Raw genomic sequence first — 20,688 nt, 5'->3', positions numbered from 1 at the left:
CCTACAAAGAGGAGAATGAGGGAGAAAATTAGAGCCTAGGGCAGAATCCTAAGGAACTCAAATGGTCAGTAAGAGGAGAAGGTGACTGAGAAGGAGTAGTCAAATAGAGGCAGGATGAAAGTCAGGAGAACAGAGTGTCGGAGAACCTGTGGAAGATGGTCGAGAAGAGGCTGGTCAGTAGCATCAAATGCTGCTGAAAGGCTGTGGGAAGTAATGACTGAGAAGCAGTCATTAGATATAACAATAGGAAGGTGATTGATGATCTTAGTAAAAGCAATTTTAGTGTTACGGTGGAAATAAAGTTTGAATAGGGACTTCTAGTCAGTATGTTGAACTAAGGTATCCCAGAAGTCTCTATCCCTCCATGAAAACGTAGAAAGAGCAGATGAAATAGAACCCTAAGTCTTTGACAATAAGCAAGAAAATTCGAAATTGAAAGAGGAAAATTTCCAGGTGATGGAAACAAAGCAGCAATTCAAAGCCAAAGCAAAGTGCAACAGATGAAGCTAAATGGCCATCAGGAGTATTAGACCTGGATACGTCATGTACCTCGGGGCTTAAGGTGAAGCCACAGCCCTGATGCAGAGCCTGGAGCTCCCTGCATAAAGCTAGGAGCCGGAAGTCCTGTCCAGTTCTCGGTAAATCAGGACTCAAAGCCTGGGGAGGCGGAATATAAGTGGGGCCTAGAGTGTCAGAAATTGGAATCCCATGTCTGAATTTATATTAAAAAGCTGGGAAATTAAAATAAAAAACTGACTTTGATCCAGTGAAACCCAAAGAGGGCTGGCAGAGAAAGAAGACAAAACTGCAGAGAGAGAACTGTCCTACCTAGGGTCCACGTGAGACTTCTACAGAAAAGAACTCTCCTGCTGAAGGCAGGCCCACCGTCAAATGTACAGAGCCAGAGGGGAAATAACCACTGCAGGGAGAGTCAGCAGTGACAATAAACAGGGTAATCCAGATTCCAGAAAAGTTGTCTAATAAGGCAATATGAAAGAGCCTTTACCATAAGATCTTCAAAATGTTCAATAGGAGAAAGGAAGGAATAGAATCCATAAGGTATCAACTGCATGTTGTGAAAAACTAGCAGACGTATTAGAAAAGGTGAAACAGACCTAACATATATGTGTGTATATATGTATAGACGTGTTATGTATTTATATAATTTCTAATATGTGTTATATATAGTTTATATTATGATGTAATGTATAATGTAGTATATGTGGGTACATCAATGAAATAAAAACAAGACCAAGCAATAGACTAAATCCAGCTAGAGAGGGGATCGCAGAAGCAGCCAGATTCTACAAAGTTGAGATGGGACTCGGAAAGAGAAATAAGAGCGAATGGAAGAGAGAATGAGGTCTCACATATCCCTCCTAGAAGTTTCAGAAGAATAGAGATTTAAGGGGAAGCAGTCAACGAAAGGCTGATGGCTAAATTTCCATACTTGAAGAGAAACAATTGAACAATTGAAGGAGCATAATGGAAGAGGAATGCCATGAGTAGGAATCTTTTTAATGTTTTCAGAATATTCAAATACCAACCAAATACTAGTTGCCACTCTCGAAATGGATATTGAAATCTCTATAGAGGAATTGCTAGGAATATATACACACAGACACACACATAATAGGATATAAAATAAAAGTAGAGTCAATGGTGAATGTGAAGTAAGGAAGTGGGGATTATTGGTAAACAACTTTTTTTCAGGAATCTTGGCTATGAAGGGTAAGAAAGATTGCACAGGAGCTGAACGCACTTGTCTGACATATACATTTATGCTACATGAATAGCAAAAACAGCAGAGCAACCTTCGGTGTACACCGAGTGCACACACATTCTTACAGCCGGTAGTATAAAATGGCAGGGGACTTTTAAATTGAGGAATTCTCCAAAGCTGTTAGTTTCCTTGAAGTAACACCAGCAGCCTGTTCTGTCATTTAAAATGTCACCGCTAGAGGCGCTCTTTTGTAGTATAACATTGCCTCCACAAAATCCTTGTTAGAACAAGTTCATACTGTATATAGCACAGGGAACTATATTCAATGTCTTGTAACTTACAGTGAAAAAGAACATGAAAACGAGTATATATGTGTTCCTATATGACCAAAGCATTGTGCTGTACACCAGAAATGGACACACTGTAAACTGACTATACTTCAATTAAAAATATATATATATATAAACACTGACTATAGAAAAAGATATATATGTATAACTGAATAACTTTGCTGTACACTTGAAACTAACACAGCATTGTCAATCAACTATACTTCGATTAAAAAAAAATACATGCTTCGAAAAAAAAATCCCTGTTAGAATCAGCCACTTGAGGGAGAGGGCTGTCATGAGGGCATTACTAGTAGTCCCTAACCCAGCACTGATGAGAGGATCTGATTAACTAGATGTCTTATTGGAAAGCAGTGACCCAGGGATGGGATATGGGAAAGGACAATATTAATAAAGGAGAAGAATTAGGACAGCCTGGATGCTAACGTCTTATCTGGAGAGCAGTCTCCTGGGGGGGCCTCCTAAGGACAGTGGGCGTCTGGATACCAAGATTCTGACAGGGAAGTAGGCACTGGTATTTTAGCGGCAGGAAGAGGAGTGAGTAAGCGGGAAGATTTTTTTTTGCTATGTTTTCAATATATTCAAACACTAACCAAATCCGAGTTGTCCCTCTCCAACAGGAATATTGAAATCTACATAGAGGAATTACTAGGATTATCTGGCTTGGACAGTCATTTCCCCATAATCTTTAATTCATTTGTTAGCTTAAAATTTCATCATCATCAAATTATTTCATAACTGCCCACATGCAAATCTCTGGTCGCTAAGCTCACCCCAGTTATTGCAGGAGGAGAATGTCTGACTCACTGTGGCATACGTGCCAATTTAATTTTCATTTTGATTGGCATCTTTCCAAAAGGATTACTTCTACTAAACCCTCTGCTGATGGCAGTTGTAAATCGATAAACTACTGTACACTTGAACATCACTGTTGACAACACGTGTTGGAACATGATCAGTGGGAAAGGGAAGACAGCTGGTTTACAAGCAACAAATAAACAACTCACAGAACATCCACATAGCACGTTTTATTTCTCCTGACCCCCAGAATGCCATACCAGTAATCAATTGTTCACAGAAATGTACACTTCTGGAGAATGGTTACAATAGGAGAGGAACTTGTTGCCCAGTGATTCAAAGTACAGGGGCGTAAAAATCCAAGGTTTTGTAAGTCCCCTCACCTGAGGGGTACTAATATTAGAATTCAGTACCAGGAGTCAGTTTCACCCAGGTTTGAAGCCTGGCTTTACCCAATTTTGTTCCCCCTCTTCCTAGCTCTTTGTCATCCTTCAAAATTCATCTTCACTGAGATGGTTTCATGTGTATTTTTGTTTTTCTGAGGCTGACCACTCCTGCCCACAGAGTTAGCTGTGCCTTCTTTTGGGGGCCCCAACTCTTTGGACATTTGGTACCCCTCTTACAGTGCTTCATCACATTTGATTTTAGTCATTTTATTTATTTCTCTTCCTCCTCCACTTGAGGCCAGACGTAGTCACTGGAGAGGCAGTAGAGCAGTTTTTAAAACATGGGATATATTTGCAGCAACATGAATGGACCTAGGGATTCTCATTCTGAGTGAAATAGGTCAGACAGAGAAAGACAAATATCATATGATATCCCTTATATGTAGAATCTAAAAAAAAGACACACAAATGAACTTATTTACTAAACAGAAACGGACTCACAGACAGAAAAACAAACTTATGGTTACCAAAGGGAAAAGGCTGAGGAGGGATAAATTAGGAATTTGGGATTAGCAGACACATGCTACTATATATAAAATAGATAAACAACAAGGTCCTCCTGTACAGCATAGGGAGCTACATTCAATACCTTGTAATAATCTATAATGAAAAACAACATATGTGTATAACTGAATCACTCTGCTGTACACCAGAAACTAACACAGCATTGTAAATCAACTATACTTCAATTGGAGAAAAAATGAGCTATAAGTCAGAATGCATGGATTTGAATCCACCACTTCCTACCTGAATGAACTCATTAACTTCTTTGCCTCAGCTTCTTCCTCTGTAGGATGGGGATAAGCCCATAAGGTTGTTGTAAATATTAAATTAGTAAATAAGGCTAAGGTACTTAGAATAGTGCCTGGGATATAGTTAGTGCTCAGGAAATAAATTATAGCCATTAGTACCTTTGCATCCCGTCAGGGTGTAGCTCAGTACGTGGCAAACAGTTCTCAGTAAATGTTAAATGAATGAACAGTTTGGCCCAGGACAAACTCATTTCACTTCTCTTGCTTCAGACCTCTTCTCTAAAATGAGATTGTTAATTGAGCATCAAGGCCCCTGTTATGAGATCAGATTCTAAAATTGCTTTGAGGTCTTTGGTGGTTGCAGGAAAAGTTAGTCAATAGTTTCAATCTGTTGATTATACTTTTAGCTTTTTTTCAGATGGGAAAAGGTAAAGCAAATTAGTTAGGATAGATACTGGAGAAATCCGATTGCAAAAGGATAGTCATGGGCATCAAAGCATGGAAGTGAATACAGTGTCTGTAATATTTTTCTCTCTTTTGGCTGAACTCAAGCTTCCTGTAGCTGAAAGCAGATGGCACAAAAAAGCTTACAGTGTGGAAAGGCAGTTTTCCCTTATGGAAAGAACTGAGCGAGTTGGGAGTTGCTTTATCTTCTTGTCTCTGCTAAGTAGGGGTGAAGAGAAAGTCCAGGAAGTGTCCTTTGGGTCTCCTGGCATTCCAAAACCCCAGATTACCTGAGTCCAACCAGAGTAACATTAAGCAGGAATTTACAATCATTGAATTTTAGTGAGGAATGTAGTGAAGTTCTCTTTAAATGTCACTCTAAGAAGTAATTGTTAAAAGTGTATGAACTATGTCAGTAACTATGAAAAGGTCATATCTATTCTTGTTTGTTTCATAATTCACTTTTGTTTAAAAAAAAAGAAAAAAACATAACTGAATTGAAAATCGTGCTGTAGTCCATCTTTTTCTGTTACCCAAGCCGAGAGAGAAGCATATCCAAGCACCACTGTTCAGCGACCCAAATTCCAAACCCAGTGCCAAGGAGGAAAAAAGGGCCGGCCTTGTACACAAACACTGTATTGGCTGAAGATTCTTAGTTTAAATATGGGCACTGCCGCCTGTGTACTGGCCAGGAAACCATAGATACCTCGCTTAGTCTCTCTAGACTTCATTTTCCCCATCTGTAAAATGGCAGTAATGATAACCTTTACCTTCCAGGTTGTTGTAAGGATTAAGGGAAATACTAGTGTTCAGCACTTCACAAGTTGCTTGTCCCAGTTATAACCACAGTATTTCTTGAGTGTTACCACCATTTGAAACCCCTGTGTCGGCAAACAAAACTAAAACCAAAAAACAAACGAATAACAGCTAAAGCAGAGTGGAGAGTTTAAAGATCCTGTAGGGCATCTGCCAGGTTCTCAGGTGGATCACGGGCCTGGCCTTTGTCCCCTGCTTAGAATCTGAGGATCCATCTCCTCCAAATTCGGCAGGTTCTCCTGCCCAAATCCTGGTTACTGTCTGAAAAGAAATGTGTTGAAACTTAATCCTGATAGAGCACTGACATAGTTTGCTATTACCTCTCTGCTCCTTTAAAAGATGGCAGCTCATGATAGGAAATTGATGGAAACAGTGACAGGGAAATTGATGAAAACAGCCATTGGCAAATAGGAAATCAATCCAGAGATCCCTATGCTGGCTGTGAATCCCGCCCCCATATGCTAAGTAATGGTGAACAGTAAATCATTTGCAAACATTGCATTCCCTTCCTCAAATCTTGACTTTAGGTCACTTTCCTCCAGAAATCCTATTTCCTGCAACAGCTTAGATCCAGAAAAATGACTGATTGTCTACTTCTGCCTCAAATCCTCCATTATTTTTCCCCCTAGCTTTTCATTTAGATTACTTAGTTCGCTGGGCAAGAGATGAACCCAGTGTTACAGATATTTTGCCTCTGAGTTTTGCCCATTTTGGGTCAGCCATAAATGTTTCATCATAGAAACACCTCATTTATGTTTGTTAGCCACCAGTCAATTCGTAAAATAGCAACTGTTCTTCAAGATCTTCAAACATTATTGAATGAAACTACATCGAACTCAGAGAAGCTGGTGCTTTTGTTGGCTCTGGATGCTCTGTTACCATTGGGGCAAACCATTTGGTTAAGAATAAATTTATTTATCTACAAAGTATTACCCACACATTGGATGAAATAAACTTTAGAAAATTGCTGTAACTGCCTTGACCCCATATGCACCAGGTTCACCCAATATGATCCTCCAGAGGCCAAGGCACTAGAGATCTCCAGGCCACGTCAGACAGGATCTTACACTCTCTCAGTAATGATGTAGCTGCCCCTCTCCTCGTGACCACTGCTTGGTTGCAGGTCATGGGTATGTAAATAGTAACATAGGATTTTTTGCTTTTTTTATTGAAGTAGAGTTGATTTACAATGTTGTATTAGCTTCAGGTGTACAGCAAAGTGATTCAGTTATTTTTATATATATATACACACACACACACATATACATACGCATACATACACACTTTTCAGATTCTTTTCCATTATAGGTTATTACAAGATAGTGGATATAGTTCCCTGTGCTATATAGTAGGTCCTTGTTGTTAGTCTGTTTTATATATATAGTGGTGTGCATATGTTAATCCCAAACTCCTAATTTATCACTCCTCCCTACGTCTTTCCCCTTTGGTAATCATAATTGGTTTTCTATGTCTTTGAGTCTATTTCTGGTTTGTAAATAAGTTCATTTCTATCATTTTTTTTAGATTCCACATAGAAGTGATATCATATGATATTTGTCCTTCTGTCTGATTGACTTCACTTAATATGATAATCTCTACATCCATCCATGTTGCTGTCATTATTTTGTTCTTTTTTAATGACTGAGTATTATTCTATTGTGTATATATATACATACATACACCACATCTTTATCCATTCATTTGTCAATGGACATTTAGGTTACTTCCATGTCTTGGCTATTGTAAACAGTGCTGCTAGTAACACTGGGGTGCATGTACCTTTTCAAGTTATAGTTTTATCTGGATATATGCCCAGGAGTGGGATTGCTGGATCATATGGTAACTCAATTTTTAGTTTTTTAAGGAACCTCCATACTGTTCTCTATAGTGGCTGCACCAATTTACATTCCCACCAACAGCGTAAGAGGGTTCCTTTTTCTCCACACGCTCTCCAGCATTTACTGTTTCTGGACTTTTGAATGATGGCCATTCTGACTGGTGTGAGGTGATACCTCATTGTAGTTTTGATTTGCATTTCTCTAACAATTAGCGATGTTGAGCATCTTTTCATGTACCTGTTGGTCATCTGGATGTCTTCTTTGGAGAAATGTCTATTTAGGTCTACTGCCCATCTTTAGGCAGTAGTGTAGTTTTAATAACGGAATGAGAGCCTTGAGCCCACATATCCACCAAGGTAGACAAGGTTTCTGTTGTAGTCACAAAAGCTTCTATAGGAAAATCAGCAACTGACTGGTGTTTGACAACCCTTGGTGAAAATAATATTTTCCATGTACAAAACTTAAATCCCCACCTATTGAAGCTTAAGTTCATTTTCTTACGATCCTGCCTCCTTCTAGTCAGGGTAGAAACCTTCATCCCAGCAACATGATATTTTTCTCCAGGTTTTCTTGATTAAATGACCAAGCAGGCAATCAGAGGCCTTGAACTCTCAGTGTTGCAGCTGCTATGGCTAATTAAATGGCAAAGAGCTGAATTCATAGGTATGATGGATACCATCAGGGTGCTTTATGGTCTTAATGTTCATAAATTATGACTGAACAATGACATTTTTATGTGGGTTATAGGATTTTTCTTCTTAAGGATCAGAATTAATTAATGTCTTCCCAATGGATTTTATTTATTTATTTATTTGATTGATTGATTGATTGATTTAAAAATATAAACCAGGGCTGGCTGCAGTAAATTCTATAGCTTAAGTATTTAGAGGATGATCTCAGGGAGAGGACATGTCCTAGTGCAGCTCAAGCCTAGGGTTCCCTGGCTTTTCATTCTGAATGCAAATCAGGAGAGCCAATCAATTGCTAAAAAAATTGGTTCTGGAGACCTTTGTTTCTGAAGCATAATTCCCCCAAATGAGCTGACGAGGAGAGACTCTTTGCCAGGTAATAAATGTGTCAGGTTATGTTACAGAATACAGTAGTCACTCTTCCTGTGTCTGGAATTCCAGTGTGACACTGACAAGATTTCCTTAAATTGCATTTTTCTTCCTGCTTGGAGTTAGGTGGCATGAGCCTTTGCTAATGGCTTTTCTCTAATCTCCTCATTTGTATTTCTATCCAGTCGCTTCTCTGGGTTTCTGGACATCATTAAATAGACCACAAAAGATGGTACTTGCTGCCCAGTCCCTTCAGTACTCCCTCTGCTGCCCTACTCAGTTGCTGGTGAGATCCCAGTGTTGCTTGACCATGGTGCACTTGAACCTGCCCCTTTTCCCTCCCTTTGAGCTCATCATCAGTCATTGACCTGGTAACTGGTCACTCAGGTGTTTTGAGGGACTGTCAGTGAAGTTGGCGAGCAAACTGGCAGGTGGCTCTGATTATGTTTATCTTCATGGAGGAAGGGTGTTTGAAATCTTTTCAGAGTTTCAGAAAGACAGCCAGTTCCTTCCTGCTCAGAAAGTACTGAGGCTGCTCCTGATTAGGCTGTCTGAATCCTCTCATTTTTACTCATCACAGTCACATCTGTTTGGGTTTCTCTCTCTCCTGGAGATGCCTCTTGAGAGCAGGTCCCCTCAGCTTCTTTGCAGCTCATCTGAGTCCTGCCAGCAGAGATTGGCAGAGAACAATCAGCATTCTCTGCTCTGATAACTCACATAACTCTCCCTGAAAAGAATGCCAAAACCTGGTTCTCAAGTGAACCCATGAGGAATGGAGCCAAAGAGACTTTTATATTTTTCTTTGCAATCTAGTGGAGAGTTTACACTCTGGTAGGCTAGGGAGAGAGCCAGTATGAGGAGGGCGGAGTGAAGAGGTAGGAGGAACGGGGACATAGACACAAAAATCACTGGCTCCCAGAGCCGAAAAGACTTTCAAGAGCATCTCATCCAGAGGTTTTCCAATGTTTCATTTTTAGCAGTGGAATCTCTTTATTTTTATTTTTCCATAAGAAATCACACAGTAAGTCCCACTGTATAAAAGAGAGGAAAGCAGAAGTGCTATGGTTGAAACATGGGCGAGGTGAAACTGCCATCACCTCCGTGTACTCTTCGGGCTCTGCAGAATACGATTTGAAAGCCATTAATTGTGTCTCAAGGATGACTTTAAAGATGGGGAAACTAGACTCCCAACAGGAGAAATGACATGACCAAGGTCACACAGCCAGTTCGTGGTAGAGACAGGATTAAAACGTATGCCTCCTGTCACCGAGGCTAGAACTCTTGATGAGCCGAGCTGGAGAAAGGCGCTAAGGATGCTTTCTTCCCGAATCTGATGAAGGAGAGAGCTTGCTGGACAGTGCAGTGAGGGGAGGAGGTCTGGGAAGAGCCGAGGCGACTTAAGCCCACCCAGCAGAGAGCAGCTGGGAGCCCTGGAGTTAAGCAGGAAGAATTGAAACTATGAATCTGCAGGAGATCCAGGAAATTCCATAGCAAGGATGCGGTGTGAACTGGTAGGAGCACAGCAGGACAGGAGAAAAAGGCATGCTGGAAATGAGTGTCAAAGGAAAGTTCTTTATTCATCCTCCCACTAAAATGCCAGCTATGCTACTGGTCTTGGGTAGGCGAAACATGCTTCCCTATGGTGGGCTGCAAGTCTTTCTCTCATGCGCTCCTAAGATGAACGGGGTTTTGGCACAGTTATATTCATGCTCTTTTCTGTGTTTGGAAGCTCCTGAGAAATGCACATGAGAGTTAGGAAAGGATGAAAATATCTGTTTAATTAAAAATTAATTAATGATCACACAATACAATTTGGACCCAAAGTCAAAATGGCTTTTCTTCACTATCCCGCCCTGATGATCTCCCTCCAGTGACAGGCTTCTGTGAGTTCTCTCACTGGAGGAGAGAGGAGAACGCACGTGGTCTGTAGGCAGACAGATCACAGAGAGTTCCAGGCCCCTATCTCTGGTCTCACCCATCACATGTCCATGGAGATGAACGAATAAAGGTGGAGTATAAATAGGCAGAAGCACATTTTATGGGCTGGCAGGAACATGTGGCAGGGAGAGAGTCTGGTTCCCCCTATACCTCTCATTTTTCAAGATTATAAAATGTAATTGGTACAGGGCAGTTAGAGCAAGAAAGATGTCTATAAACACCCATAGAATCATCAATTATCAGCTTTGACAGAGTGGTTCCAGGAGCTCATGGCATAGTTTAATTCTCTAATTTATTAAAAAACAAAACAAAAAAACCCCAAAACCCCCAAACCCCTGGGGTGTGGGTAGGGATTAGTAACAGGGCTGATGTATTTACATGTCTGTGTTTGCGACTTTGTAGTGATGTGCCCCTCCTCTTCATTATATATTCCGGAAGTCTTCTCCGCGTCTGTTTCCCTCAAATACCCTCTTCAGAGTGGCCACACCGGTAATCTCCAGGCATCCTGAATGTGCCTTGTGAATGGTGTTTGCACGAGCAGTGAGTGCTCTCCCTGTGGAGAAGTGGAGGAAAGCGCATAGGAAAGCCCTCCTCATTTTCTCAGTACCATTCCCTCACTCTTCCCAAGTTCTGTCCCTTGCCTGAATCAGAGCTCATCCTTCTTTAGCTTGGTCATGCCTGCTTTGGTTCAGGGTCCCAAGAGAGAAGCAAGGGGTGGGGGGAGGCCCTTGGAGCTGGTACGCAGCACAAGGTAAAAACATTCACAGTAAGAATCTGTTAACTGTCCATCCCACACCCCACATATTTGGTCCTGGTCAGAGCTTCTCCTGACCCCTCTTTTGGTGAGATTACCTCCCTTCATGGTACTTGGAATTTGAATTGCATACTCTCTGAGCCAGGAAACATCTTCCTACCCTTCAGAATCAATATCAATCAGTCACTTGTCAATTATTTTCAACAAACTTTTATTGAGCATAAACTATGTGTCAGGAATATAGTGGTAACCAAGATCCAGTCCCAATTTTTAAGGCGTTCAATGTCCAGCAGGGGCAGACCAGGGTTTTCCCTCCGTGAATTAAAGTCTGAAGATAATTCAATGGACTCAAGGTGCTAGAACACTTCTACCTTGTCCTCCCTTTTCTTTTGGGAAAGCGCAGAGCACAAAGAAGCAGTAGGCTGACCTGCAGGCAACCTCAGACCATTCAGCATCATTCTCCTCTATCTAGCCATCTCAGTCCCTGCAGCCTTCACCCCAGCCCACCTTTGCAGACACATAATAGTGCTTCTGGGGCACTTCTAGGGCAAGAGACACTTCAAGACTGGGGAAAAGTGGAAGGGAACTGGCGGCAGCTTCTCTGGTAGAGCAATGAAATCGACAGAAGGTTCAGGTGATTGAGCTCTGAAGGGCTTAGAAGCCTGGAAGATTTCAGTTTCTTAGTTGGGAGCTCAGGCAAAAGAGCTCAGAAGAGGACTGGAGTCTGGCATTTGGTTTTGCATCTACATCAATTCTGAAAAGATCCAAAAGGGGGTGGAGGTCCAGTAAAGAGAGCGTCGTGGTAACTCCAAGACAGTGTAGCCCTGCGATTGGGGGGCTTCTTTTCTGACATCAGAAATCGAGTAAAATAGTAAAACAATCCTGTCTATTTCAAGGGAGGGATGTGGATGGCCTATTCTCTTTGTTACCTTCTTGCCCTCAAAACTCCTTCTTTCTTCTCCTCCAAACTAAAATATAGAACAAGGAAGGGACAGAACTTGTTAATTGAGTGAAGCCAGCAAACAAGCAGACTTAGTCCCTGAATTGGAGGGAGGCAGGCTGCCTGAGCTTGAGGCGCAGGAAAAAAAAGAGAAGAGATTGGAGACGGTCCAGAGCTTAAATAAAGAGGCTCAGCTCTGCATTTCGCAAATTTATTGGTACACGACCCAAGCGCTTTGCCTGGATCCCAAACCCGAACAAAATGATGAGGGGGCGCAGAGGGAAAACGGGGTTTGGATCGCACAAACGGATCTGAAATGAAAAGTCAGCAAAAACCACTGGGTGGCAGCGTGGTGTGCGGGCGCAGCTCTGCAGTGCCTGCTGCTACTGCTGCTGCCGTTGCCGCGGGGGCTGAACCAGTCTGGGAGCCCCGGCCTCTCTCCTGAATGGCTACAAGTGTCGCCATGCGAAAAACCTCAGCGAGTGTGTGCGTGTGGAGGGGGGTGGGTGTTGTAAGTCCGAGCCTGGGGCCGGGGGCAGGCGAACTTCCTGGGGGTTCCAGCCTGGGCGTAATCTGGCCAGCTGAGAGTCAAACACCAACGGAACGTCCCACTCCACCATCCCCATCTCCAAGCAACCCCCCGCTCCTCCAACACAACTGCCTCCTCCCAGTGCCTCCTCCATCACTGTTTTCTCCCGAAGCTCCTTCAGGGAAGAGGACGGGGAGAAAGGTTGGGGAGATGGGGCAGTGTCTGAGCCCCTACAGGTGTTAGCCCGAGCGGCCCGCCGGGGACTTGGAGGGTGGGGCGGGTGGGGGCGGCCCGCGGCGCGGAGCCAGCGGGCTGGGCTCCGGGAGGGAGGGGCCGCCGGGGGAGGGGGCCTCGGGGAGGCCGTCGCGCTCTTCCGGAGGGTGCCTGCGGCGACTGAATTCCTATACCGAGTCTGTGCCGCGCCCAGAGCAGCAGCAGCGGCCGCCGCAGCAGCGAAGATGCGAGGCCATTACCTGTTTGAGCCCCGTCGGAAAGCTGGCCCCGGCCAACTTTTCCCGATCGGCAGGCCAAGAAGTTGCAAGGACTAGTCGGAGGCTCGGAGGGGCCAGGACGAGGGCGCGCCCCCCCCCCCCGCGCGCTTCCTCCATCCCCCCTCCCTGCCGCCGCCCGCGCTCCCGGCCTCTCTCCCGCCCGCGCTCCCTCCCTCCGCCCGCCTCCCTGCTCCGGCCCCCTCCGCGCGGCACCGGGCGGGGGGTGCCGCGAAACTCCGACCCGAGCCACTTGGACTTGCACAGTGTCCTCTGGGCGCAGGGGCCGAGCGCACGCACTCGCGCAGCTCTGCCTCCGCCTGCCCGTCTCGCCCGCGATCCCGGCCCGGGGCTGTGGCGTCGGCTCGGACCCAGGCAGCCGGCAGCCCGCGCGGGAGCCGGACCACCGCCGGAGGAGCTCGGCCGGCATGCTGAGCCCCCTCCTCGGCTGAAGCCCGAGCGCGGAGAAGCGCGGCCGAGCGCCGGCTCCGGAGACCGAGGCGGCGGAGGCGCGAGACCCGGCGGGCGAGAGGCCGCGGAGCGCGAGGAGGGGGCGAACCCGGCGAGGGGCCGCGAAAGAAGCGGTGGTGGTGGGCGTCGTGGCCATGGCGGCGGCTATCGCCAGCTCGCTCATCCGGCAGAAGCGACAAGCCCGCGAGCGCGAGAAATCGAACGCCTGCAAGTGTGTCAGCAGCCCCAGCAAAGGCAAGACCAGCTGCGACAAAAACAAGTTAAACGTCTTTTCCCGGGTCAAACTATTCGGCTCCAAGAAGAGGCGCAGAAGGAGACCAGGTTGGCAGGGGCTCTTGGCTGGCTCTTTTTCCTTTTTTTGTCATACTTTCCGAGTGTGGAGGGGGCTGAGGGCGTGGATGGAAGCGGAGGTGAGTTTGTCGGTGGCCCACCTAGTGCGGATGTGGCCACCTAGCCGGTGTGCGTGCGTGGAAAGCGATCGCTTTTTCGCCTCCTTCGTGGCAGTACCAGGCTTGCTGCATTGCAACTGCCGTGGGACAGGCGCAGAGCCTGGGGGCATACCCTGCCCGGGGGGGCGCGCCGTCAGCTTCAGACAGACCACATGTGTGCGTGCCCGTGGGCTCTGGGCCGGCGTGACCCAGACATGGCTAGCGTGTGTGTGGCGTGGAAAATGCAGGCGCGGAGCTGGGCAGACCCCCCCCCCGCCCACTCCCCACCCCGGGAGAACCCGGGAATCCCTCCTTTGCATTTATCCCTGCAACTCCGACCCTTCCCCTCCAGCTTACACCCTCGAGGGCCGTGGGTTTCCGCTATCCAGGCATTCTGTTTCTTTGATCACTTTGAAGCTTATCGGGACGGACTTGTGGTGCCGGTTTGAAATATTTGCTGGAGAGGAGGGGGTGGATTTCCAGAACCTTGTGGCCGAGAGCTTAGTGATCTGGTTAGACTAGTAAAACTGTGGTTACTTGCTACCAAAACGCAGGAGTGAAGAGAGAATTTAAACTCTGAGCCAGATTGTGGGTCCTTTTGAACCCGTTCAGTGAGAAGAGTAGCGCGATATTCCAGTGCCAGGGGAAATTCACAAGGCTCTAGGTGTCAGGTTGCGTCAAGGTAGACCTTCAGGCGAACCGGCAGCTTGTTTGGCCATTCTTAACCAAATGAATCCTGACTCTATTCCCTTACTTTTAACTAGATACATATTACAGAATTTCAGACTATTCACCAATCTGTTATTTCTCTATTTATGTGTTCTACACACCCTGGAATGGAAATGCAGCCATACATTTTCTGTGTGCTCGAAGTTTTTAAGGTGTTAGCTGTAAATTAGGCTTGTTTTTAAAAAGGTTTAAGCGGTGGCAAAGTACGATTATGTGGCCAGAATCATCACATAAATATTATTTCAGTGCAGGTGTCTGTATTCAATAAAAGCAGATTTTGGATAACATGGCTCTTATTGGTAAATGAGGTACTTGATTAATCTATGGTGATTCATAGTTGAAAATCATTTTGAGAACACGTATTTTGTGTATGTGCTGCTGAAGAGAGCATGGGAACACGTATTTTGGATAATTATATTTCTGACACTAAATTGAAAAGAAGAATGGACTAATTTTCTTTCCTCCCCACCAACAAAATCCCTGCTCTTTGCACCTGTTTCCTCTAAGGATAATTAATATGATAGGGGATGGTAATGGTTGTTTTAGTCTCTCCTCCCCCTCCCTTTTTTTAAAAATCACAGCTCGCATTTCTAAATATAAGTCCTTTGATGGGCGTCCAGGTTATTTATGCATTTTCAACCTTCTTGGAATGGAGCAGATTTTTTATTCAAATTGCGGTAATTCTGAGGGAATTCTTTGCTAGTGTGTTTTTGGTCCCTGCTTGGCAAACCACTCAAAATTATCTTTGTATTTCTCCTTTTCCTTCCACATGACAAGTGGCACATTGTTAAAAGGCAGAATGTGCCATTTGCCAACGCATTCTGAATGTTCAATGAGTGTGCCACTGTAAGCCAAAGGACACCCTATCAGAGACTGTCTCTGCTGTCAGAAGCTTTAGGCTTTACCGGTGTTACCGGGTGGAAATCAAATGTTTCTTCAGTTTGGAGATTTCTTGTGAAACTTGGAGTTTGTTCATTTTCTTTCTTTCAGAGGACTCTTTAAAAGTGAAGTTTGAGCCTTCCCACTAAAATTTGTAAATGAAATTAGAAGTTTGAATTCTGACTCTTTTCAAATGTATATGCCCAACTTATCAATTGATCCAAACCATCGTTCTCTTTGCAGAGCCTCAGCTGAAGGGTATAGTTACTAAACTATACAGCAGACAAGGCTACCACTTGCAGCTGCAGGCAGATGGAACCATCGATGGCACGAAAGATGAGGACAGCACTTACAGTAAGTGACCGCAGAATAAATAGCATATCCCAGCATGTTGTTGACACTGTGTTTTCTTTCTTAATTTTTTAAGATAAACACCCCTTGCTTAAATTCTGAAGTGAATCCAAAATATAGTCAACACCAGACAATCGTGTTTAAGCAGGTTAATAACCTAAGGGAAGTGGAACATGAAAATAATCTAAAATAGTGAACTGTAGCAAATAATGTTGACACCATCTGAAGAACAATCCAAATGTCATCTCCATGGTAATCTGGATAGATTTATAGCTGTCCTTTGGATTTTATTACTTTTTTCCCTCGCAGAAAATTTACTCACCCACACACTGATCCTGAAATAGCATGTTATCTCTACTCTTAAGAACCGGTCTCATCCCAAGAGAGAGGAGTGGTTTCATGTCATGAGAATTCATCATAACAAGATTTCACGTCCCCCCTCTCCACACACACTGATAACTCTGAGACTAATTGGGATTTTAACATTGAGATACCTCCACAGGTGGGTAAAGAAGTTTTTTTTTTAGTGCTTTATTTTTAACCATGGTTTAAGTAAAGACCAAATTGGAGACCATAATGGTGAATCTAAAAAAGAAACACATCAAAAATAAAGTCAATATGATTTCTAATTACTGAAGTACAGTGATTCTAAGATATTATATAAACTTTTGTGATACATGCTTTATTTATTTGGAGCAACAAAAACTCACAAATAGTGAAGCCCTCTTCAATAATGATAACTGATGTTTTGTTTTTGTTTTGTTTGCAATTAGCAGCTTTCTACAGATCTATTAAATGTTTCATGAGGCTAAAACACCTAGTTCTCACAATTCACTCCCTATTTTCTCTAATGTATATTGCACTTCCCTCAGACTTTGATAGTTCCCCAGAAGCAGTTCCATTGTCAAGGAAAGCCCATCTGAATGCTATCAAGTCCTCTGCGGCATTTTCAGAGATGCTGGCTAGAGGCGCGGAAGCCATAGACAAGGGTTCCAATGTTGAGTGTTAAAGAGTTTCACACCTTTTAATAAGGCTTCCTGGGCTGGTGCATGGCCAAGGCGAGACCTCAAGGGGAAGTCACCTTTAATTACCTTTGAAGAAAGCTCTGTGCTACCTAGGATGAAAAACTTCCATACTTAAATGGTTTGAAGGTTCTTCGCTGTTTTGCAAAATGTTATGTGACTGTTGTGATATTAAAGTTCTAATTGTTAAGTTCTAGATGTTCTTTCATGATACTCTTCTATTTGAAAAGATTAGTCAAGTGTAGCTAGAGGGTTTTATTGTACACCTCTAACAGACATTAGTACATGATGATCAGTAATAAAACATTCCCATAAATGGTATGTTCAAATTGGTGTTTGGGAAGGAAGTTAGGGGATGTAAGCTGCTCCGTTTTTCAAAGTGCCTTAGAGAAATGGATTCGTTGGGAATTAATGAAAAGACATTCATGATTAGCTGCTAATGAGCCCCACCCAACCAGGTTTCCCTCCTTCTACTTTTAACATCTTCTCCAGATGGAAATCAGTGAAAAGATTATTTTGGGTCCAATGTTCACATGCGTTTCCTGAAAAGGAAAAAAAATATATATCAGATGATTCATTTGCTGTGCCTTATCAATAACGATATGCCACACTCATCAAGATCACCCTGTAGGTAGTCATTTTAGGGTATTACACACACCCAGACACAGATACACACACATATATGCGTGTAAATCAAGACTCCGTTTTTTAACTATGGGGTCACGTAGGTTTTACTTTTCAGTTCCTACATATGCATAGCTTCTGCCTTTGATTGTCTTATAACTGACTGATAGACAGGGCATTTCTGTATGCTAATGATACTGTGAGACCATTAAAGTGTCTGATAACCAGAATCTGTGTTTAGGCAGAGCGAAATAATGAGAGGTGAGTCAGCCGGTGGTGAGTATTACCATTGCGTGAAACAGACAAATGAAGAGTATCTCAAAAGAAATAACGAGTCTGTGTGGCTTGACTCTACCCCTGCTGCCAAGTCTGACCAGAGCTAGCTTTTCTTCCCAACTGAGTATATTGTAGGGCATAAGTCATCATGAAACAAGACTGTTTAATGGTTAAAGTGATCATTAAAATGATCATTAAAATGGAAGTCTACTCATGCAAACGTATTCTTTTTTGTTCCCCCTAAAGCCAAGCAATTTTCTTGGCATTCATTATTTAATTATTTTAACTGAGTGGAACAAGAATACCGGTTGTTGTTTTTTTTCCAACTCTCACCCTTTCATGTATATAGTATTTCCTTAATATGATTCCTGTTATTATGTTTATATTTTTTCTTATTTTTATTAATTGTTAGGATTTTTCATCATGCTTTTCTCATTCAGTCCAATTTGGCTGATTTTATGATATTTTGATTCTGATGAGGTAAGCAAGATCATGATAAAACAAAGCAGTTCACATTTACCCAGATACTTCAATTTCTAAAAACATATGTTTGATATTATGCATCTAGGCTGACCTTAGGTTGATTCATTACAATGGTAAATGTCAGTCCAATAAAGTCTCATCATGAGCAAATCGGCCATAGTAAGTTATGTATTTCTCCCTGAAAAGGAAAAGAGGATAGACATTTCATGGCCGTAGTTTTATTGTATCTGCCTTGGGTTCCATGAGGGCTATTTTAAAAGAATAGGCAAATTTTCCTTTAAACCTTCAGTAGTGTTAAGAGTTCAGCAGGTCAGGTCTTTCTGATTAGTATATACTTTTATGAATTACCCCCTTTGAGAAATTGATCTTAATCCAGCTTATAAAGAAGGATGGCCTCAGTTTCATATTCAGCAAACATTGAGTGCCAACTATGAGCACACCTCTGAGAAGCTGATCCCTTCAAGGTAGAATGGATTTGTTTTTATGTAGACACAACAGAAAACAAACAAGAAACAAAGGCCCTGTTTATAAAAATCTTCAAAAGTTTGACAGAAATAAAAGAAAAGATATTAGGTATTTAATGCACGTGTTTTAGACACACAAATAAAATCCAATGTTTTCTTCTCCTATTTAGCATATTTTCATCCTAATCAAAATAATATCTTAAGTCCATGAAAAAGTACTCCAGATTTGGAGAAACAAAGGCATATTGGAAACTGTTTCTGTGCAAGCTCACCCTTGATATAATTTCTTTGCATTTTTATCCGTCCCTTTAGACAGACTTTAAATAAATCCTGTTTCTGATCTATCTTAAATGTCTAAAGAAAAAAGATTGAACTATGACTAGTCACTCTTTTTTTTTTTTGCTGCTCTCTTTAATTTTTTATTTTAGAGTGGTATTTTTTGTTTTTGAATCAGATTTCATAGAAATTTGTGATACATAGTGAAAATTCATGTTCTACTAGATAGGGAATACCATTCTTCCAGAGTAGCTAATCCCAGGCATGGATTACTGATGTGCTTTGCTTCTCTTCCTCCTCCTGCTATCTGATGTTTGGGATTTAAGCATTTTATTGCTCATTAAAACTCACATCAGAGAGTGGTTGGGGCACACGGTGAAAATCAAACATCTCTCTTTTTCTTGTTACAAGCTGCATTCAGAGAACTAAGAAGGTTCAGAATATTGTAAAAAAAAAAAAAGAAGTTCTAGAAACAGCTCTGAATTTCCTTTATTATTTATCATCTATTATCATCTATTAGAATGACTAAACTAGGCTTCAGACATACGCTGGCATTCTAGTTGTCTAGTGATATGGCTTTTAAGCCAAACCCATATGGAGGTTTTTGTTTGGTTTCATTTGTTTTTTTAGATAGCAGAATTTTAAAGCTATGAGCTTTCATATAACGGGATTATGACCTATTACATTCCCAAAATGTAATACTGTCATGTTTTCACCATACAGATTGCTATCAATCCACAAATGTGTGTCAAGCACCTGCTATGAGCAAGGTAGCATCAATCGAAAGAGATATAACATGTACATGACATGCTCACAGAGATCAGACTTCGTTCCTGTGCATTGCATTGTCAAATAGAGCATGAGATCCTGGCTTGCAATCTGCAATTACGTTCCTTCACCTCACATAACAGAAGGGCACAGCTTTTAATATCATGAGTATTGAATGAAGTGCCATCGGTGACATGTGGTAGGAACACTTGCATTTTGAACTGTACAGTATGTCCTAGCTCCTCTTTGGTAACACCCTGACTTTAAAGGAAAGATACATTGTAGGCTCACCAAGGAATACCAAGTTCTTCACTAATATTTCTCACCTATATAACTCCACCTACTGTAGCAGAATATATGTGCACCAAGATAAGAGATCTGAGAAAACCTATTCTTCCCCGTGGGGTGACTCCTTTATAGTCTTGTTCATAGAAATGATAGCAGACCGATTTATCATCCTCAATACACTTACACACCGAGGCAAAAATCGTCAACATTGGTCTAGGACTCTGGAGAGAAAGGTGCACAGGCTATTTTCAAAAGATGTGTGTGGCAAGCACTACGTTTTAAAAATGTTCTGTTTTATTTTTATTCAGGGTGTAGGAGGGAGGAGACAGCTGGTAGGGGGAGGCCGCCCACTGTTTTTCTCCAGTGAGTGGTGTGTGATTGTGAGGAGAGCCTGGGTGTAAGTTTCACGCAGTCAAACCTTCAAATGGAGAAATGAAGGCTTCTTTGGCATCGGCCAGCTGCCCACTTACAACTATTTAGGAAAAACAATTAAAATAAATAAATAAACCTCTCCAGTTCATTGTTTTTATTCCTATAACCTTTGCTCCTGGAAATGCAAAGCTAAGACCCCTCTCAACCCCAACTTAGAAAATGTTCTTTAAGAAATAACTACTCTGGAAACATAAGACTACAGAATGACTTTTTTTCTTTTCAGGGCCTGAATTTCTTTTTTGGTTGTTGCATTGGAAATAATACAGATCATTTAGGTGAGGGAGTTAGACTAGTGTCTTTTCTAAGATTCTAGGAATCTCTCC

At 42.6% G+C, this 20,688-nt stretch overlaps 1 protein-coding gene across 7 annotated transcripts in view; it reads left to right on the top strand.

The window, feature by feature from the left end:
• The window catches only part of FGF13 (fibroblast growth factor 13), a 627,264-nt gene that overhangs the window by 546,529 nt on the left and 60,047 nt on the right, over positions 1-20,688 (top strand). For 6 of the 7 annotated variants that reach the window (XM_072956097.1, XM_072956098.1, XM_072956095.1 and 3 more), the window contains one exon: positions 15,625-15,735. In XM_072956097.1, the coding sequence (XP_072812198.1) occupies positions 15,625-15,735 (111 nt within the window). Of the gene's footprint in view, positions 1-12,780; positions 13,667-15,624; positions 15,736-20,688 lie in introns of those variants that run through there. The other variant, XM_006217366.3, reaches the window with a different exon arrangement.

This window comes from Vicugna pacos, chromosome X (assembly GCF_048564905.1).
Source record: "Vicugna pacos chromosome X, VicPac4, whole genome shotgun sequence".
In the NCBI taxonomy this organism is placed as follows: domain Eukaryota; kingdom Metazoa; phylum Chordata; class Mammalia; order Artiodactyla; family Camelidae; genus Vicugna; species Vicugna pacos.
Note: the sequence above shows the minus strand (reverse complement) of the source record. Positions and strands in the feature narration are given on the sequence as shown.